The 5,612-nt window shown below is 41.2% G+C and overlaps 1 protein-coding gene across 1 annotated transcript in view; it reads right to left on the bottom strand.

The window, feature by feature from the left end:
• Nucleotides 1-4,313, bottom strand: part of LOC138940447 (T-box transcription factor TBX20) — a 55,385-nt gene extending 51,072 nt beyond the window's left edge. The window contains exon 1 of the mRNA XM_070309348.1: nucleotides 3,553-4,313. Within this exon, the coding sequence (XP_070165449.1) occupies nucleotides 3,553-3,736 (184 nt within the window). The 5' untranslated portion in view covers nucleotides 3,737-4,313. The remainder of the gene's footprint in view (nucleotides 1-3,552) is intronic.
• Between the last annotated feature and the right edge of the window lie 1,299 nt (nucleotides 4,314-5,612).

Genomic DNA, 5,612 nt, shown 5'->3' with positions numbered 1-5,612 from the left:
AAGCAGTGGTATCAACGCAGAGTACTGTTTTATTGATGTTTGATTTTATGCGAGTATATATAAGTTTAATTAATAATGAATATTTTTTGAGAAAAATAATATATTCGTATTTCTATTAGTAATCGAAGATTTAAAGATTTCGAAAATATTGGTAATTGCATAAAAGTTCGTGCCCGATTTAAATATAAACTTCAATAGATTATATTTTAGAGATAACACTTTTATTTATAATCAATTATATAGTCTCCATTCTTTTCTACAATGGTTTTCCAACGATCTATAAGCTTGTCGATTCCATTTTTGAAGAAAGAACTTGGTTTTTCTTGAAAAAAGTTTGTAAGGTGGTTTTCGACAGCTTCCTCGGAATTGAGATTCTTGCCATTTAAACTATTCTGCAAAGATCGGAACAGATAAAAATCTGAAGGCGCAATATCTGGAGAATATGGCGGGTGCTGCAGAATTTCCCATTGCGACTCCTGCAGTTTTCCTGCAGCTTATTCCTTTCAGTCAGGAGATGCGGCACCCACGTATCAAGCTTGGAAATGTATCCAAGCTTTTTTAAATGACGAAAAGCGGTTGAATTATCGATGTTCAGCCTCTCAGCAATATCCTCAGTTGTAATCCTTGTTGGGTTTCTTTTCACTAAGGCATGCACAATGTCATCATCGATGCCAGAAGGCCGTCCAGAGCGGGGTTGATCCTCCATGTTGAAATCACCATTTCGAAATCTGCCAAACCACTTTTTGACTGTTCGGAGAGCAGGAGCGCGGTCCAAATAAACGCTTTGAATATTTTTTTGCGCAATCCCAACACTCACGCCTTTCCGAAATTCATATAGCATTCATACATGCCGCAAATGCACCTTTCGTTCTCCATTTTTAATGATTTCTCTTATGCACAAATGGACTTATCTGAACAATGTCTGACGCTAAATTGACATAAGACAACGTCACCGCCATGCAGTAACTTAATACCATCTATGAAAATCGGGCACGAACTTATGCAATCATCTATACTAAGATTTACATTTTCATATTCAAATTTTTTACTCGAGATATCAAAAATTTGAATATAAAAGTCGACGCTTCTAATAACATTTGTCTGATTTTTAAAATTATCAGCGTAGATCATATATCAACTGCATGTGAAAAAACGTTAACGCGGATACATCATCGGAGATAGACACGATTAGAGACTTGATTATATTTGCTCGTTTCACTGTTAAACCAGCAATATTTCAATATAGTTAGGCTAATAGCTAAAATGTTGGAGTTAAGAGATGCGAATAGCTAGTTGGTTCGAACGAACCGCAAACCGTCGGATAGAAAAGCGTAATGTGGACAGACCGAGGAAGCACTCTACAGTAACGAACTCTAAATAAGATCGTTAAGTCGTAAACCGAGTTACCCTAAGATGAACTCGTAATTTAACCTTTTGTAACCCGAACAGGCTTTTATTGCGGCGCCAACGACCACGAGATAATTTGATTCACTCGATCGAATTTTCCCTCGATGACATATAACGATATATGTATGTGTGAAAATATCAAAAGTATAAATAATAAGAATTGAAAAATTAGAATTAAGAGACGTGTCGGAGGATATAAAATGAAAGCTTTTAATAGACAAATTCTTTTTTTAAAAAAAGAGTCGAGGAGAAAATTTTATAAATTTTTGAATTCGCACAAATAATTTGGTTTATTTATTACAAAGTGTTCATATTGTGCGTGTTGGTGAATTTCAAGATAGAATAAACACTTTGAACAATAAACAAACGGTTTTTTAAACGAGGCTGTCGTTATAATGTACACAAAAAAAAAAAAAACCATATTTACAGAGAAAAATGTAAGTTGTGTAAAAATTTCTGATGTGAGCGAAAATCTCTATCTCAAATCTTTGATTTTAATGACAATAAGTATAATATTATTGTATCTATACTTCCAAGCAGAAAATGACAGATATTTTGATTTTACATAAAACTATTATTAAAGCTTTTAAAGTACAATCTATTAAATATAAATGAGAGAGAATGTTATTTTATTATGAAGGAGACGGTAGTTAAAAATAATTACGGATTAATAAATTTTTCTAAACACGATTTTCCTTTTTAATTGTACGAAATTAAGACTTATTTCAGATACGATCAAATTGTTTTACAACAATGTTGGTAAAGTGCGTTTCATTGTTTGTACGACCATCAGCCGGCGGTTATATTCGAAAGAAGCCGTAATCGCGTTTATATCTACTTGAACATTTGACATTTCTATCTCAACTTCATTTCTTTCTGCATCCACGTTACATTTACGATAATTTCTTTCTCGCATTTACCATTGTCGCGTGATGCTCCTATTCTCTCGCATGTTAAATGTTGTTAAAATATAAATGTCGCTTTAAATGTTTCGAAACTCGGAAAAAAGAAAATAATTGAAATTAATTTCAAAGTTTTCCGGCGACTCAATTTTCGATTTAAGAGCCATAATGTAAAAATGTACGAAACGTGCCGATTAATGATAAAAGATCGCCTGAACCTCTGATTGACAAACTTGTCGTATCCGTGCGACATCTTTTGTTATGATATATATTGTTATAAGAAGATAATAAAATATAGTTCGTCTCATAGAAAATTCTTTGTAAAGGCACGCATGTTTTTCCCGTTGACTTTGACGTGCCTCGAGATCGCCCTCGAATTAATTTTCGCGCTGTGAGATATAATGTTGATTATAAAGACTTTTATATAATACTATACAGGGTGTCTCCAATTTAAATAGCAAAACTTTAGGAGCGTGTAAGGGACCGTGAAGTTAAGACAGAAAGTCGTTTAGAGGTTTGCTCGTTTTTGCTCCATTTTGGAGAAAATCACAAAAAAAAGAAACAAAACAAATTTTCGTTTTTCTACTTATTTATTTACATTTTATTTATGTTATCATCTATTTAATGCGGATATTGTTCAAAATATTGCCCTCTTGCAGCAATGCGAGCGTTACATCTAGCGCTGACCTCATTAATCGGCATGGTAAAGGATAACATCGAGTGTTTACATGTGTAAGGAACCTTGAAGCAGAAAGTTTGTTCGATGCCAATCGACTCGAGAGAGCAACTGACAATGAGAGATTGAATTTTTGCAATTTTCTCTAAAATGGAGCAAAAAGGAGCAAACTTCTAAAGGACTTCTTGTCTTAGTTTCTCGGTCCCCTACACGCTCTTGAAGTTTTGCCATTTAAATTGGTAACAGCCTGTACAATGTTACATAATAGCGGCGGAGAGAATAGATGCGCTTCTGATTGTTTCAAACGCAGTAAATAACAATGCGAAACAATATAATGTCCTCGAGATGTCTTTGAAATGAACTTTTTTGTCAATTCTTTTATCTCTGTTACTCAATTGATTAAACTTATGTCAGTCGTACTCGCTATTTCCACGAGAATGATATGTATATGTATTATAAAAATTGTATTTGACAGGTAGAGTCTCGGCCCATGTTAAATATATTACGAGGTGAACGATTTTCTTCGAGGAAGACGCTATTCATATTCGTATATAGAATCGTACTCACGATGATCAAGCGTCGAATCAGCCACGAATCCTTTGCCAGTCGGGCATTCCAGGTTGGTGTCAGCGGTGGCGGCAGCGTTGCCGATGCCCTGCAGGTGGTAATGCCCGAAGGACGGACCCCCGGGCGCCATGATGGCCGCGATGCTGAAGTCCGTCGCTTTTCCCCTCTCCCCCTTCGTAGGCATCCCTCCCCGACCGCACTCTTACTCTTACGCGTTTAGTCTCTTCTCGCTCCCTACCGATCTGCGCCCCCGTCGCGGTTTACCTCACTCGTCGAGATATCGTTCACTTTTTCTCTCCTCTTCGGAAAAATCGAGAGAATCGACACCCCCTCACTCGCGACAAGGCATATCAGGCTTCCGTCGGCACTCTCGTCCCTTCCGCTTGTCCTCTCCTCACCAACCACTTCGCCCTCTTTCTATCATCAGGCGCTCGTTCGTGTCAACATGATGACCTGCGGCAACGAGAGAGAGAGAGAGAGAGAAGGCACCTCCACCTCCCGTCGAAATTTTTCACAGGTAGCCGCGAACTCGCGCGATCACCTCTGTTATCGCGTGTCTCTCCCGGCCGATTTCACTATCGCGCCACAGCTGATTGCGATCGTCGTCGTCGTCGTCGTCGTCGCTGATTATTAATACTGTTATTAGATTACGAGAAATCGGCGCGGCGCACAACGCGTCTGCGCTCCTCGACTTCCCGAACTTCACTGGACCGTCCGTTCTTCCTCCCACGCGCACCGACTACCCCACTACTCCGCGTCGCGCGAGGAGTAGGGGTAGTAGCATACGCGCAGCGTGGATGCGGCTTACGGTGAGCGGCGTGACGTTTGCGCGCGCGCGCGCGCGCGCGTATCGACCGGCTGTTTAGGCGGGGCCTCGCCGGTGACTTTCACGAACCCGAACACGGGCCTCTATCTCTCTCTATGCCCCCGCCGTGACGCATGGGAGGAGGGGGGTAGGGGTAGGGAGAGGGGGGGAGAAGTCACGTGACCGTGCCTCGGAGAGGTGCGCGAGCGCGCGCAACATCCATGCGGCGAAGGCGGCGCGTGCAGAAAGCGCCCCCCCCCCCCTCTCTCTCTCTCACGCTCCTCGCACGCCACACCCCGAGGAACCAGCCACATCCGTCGCCGCCACACCACCATCGTAAACTGACACCCGTCGGGGCCCCCACCAACGGAGTCTATCCCGACGGCGGCGTGGGTATCGCGGAGTGGCGTGGTAGCAGCGACACACGGTGGCCCCGCGCAAACGACGAAAGAGAGATCGATCGGCCTCTCGCGCCGGATGGCCGGTGTTCGTATATACGTATCCTACGTATACGTACCCTCGCAGTGGCGTAAGATGGAATCGGAATAAGCTCTGACGAGAAACACGTGTGATTTATTGTCTATTGATTAACTCGAAAAGATAATAATCTTGACTTATATTATGTATAGGTACATGAATGCGTAAATGCTTTTTCTAATCGAACAATTTATCTTACGTAAGGAAAAGACCGGACAAATGGTTAAGTTAATGATTATATAATTAAGGGTGTGTACAATTGTTGTCAATGTGAAGTTTAACAAGCGCCTCGAATGTTATTCGATCGAGTATGAAAATTGAGAGATTGTGGAGGATTAAGCTTGTAGCTCAAAACAGCATTATATACACACGATCACATCCTCTGACAAAGAGAGATTGTACGCCGCTTGATTTTCTCGGAGTAGGCAGAGATAGCGCGAGGTGAATTTATTTAAGACACGCCTCGACGACGGTGGTGGTGAGATATGCACCGGCACGTAATACAAAAGCTTTCGCGAGCTATTCGGAAGATCGAAGAGATGAACGAGGGTCGCTTGTGCCGGGAATAATCATAAGAATCCGCTATCGACGACTATTACAAAGTAACAATCGTTGACAGTGTATTATCTCCGTTTATGCCAGTCGTACACTGCAATTCACGCGCGAAAAGAATTGTATCTTCGAGAAGAGTGTTAAAGCTGGATTATACACATATATACAGGGTGTCCCCAATTTAAATGGCAAAACTTCAAGAGCGTGTATAGGGGACCGAGAAACT

Source organism: Polyergus mexicanus, unplaced genomic scaffold, assembly GCF_030449975.1.
Source record: "Polyergus mexicanus isolate NDT 795.1 unplaced genomic scaffold, iyPolMexi1.0 SCAF_17, whole genome shotgun sequence".
In the NCBI taxonomy this organism is placed as follows: Eukaryota; Metazoa; Arthropoda; class Insecta; order Hymenoptera; family Formicidae; genus Polyergus; species Polyergus mexicanus.
This window is presented reverse-complemented; position numbering and strand designations above follow the sequence as displayed.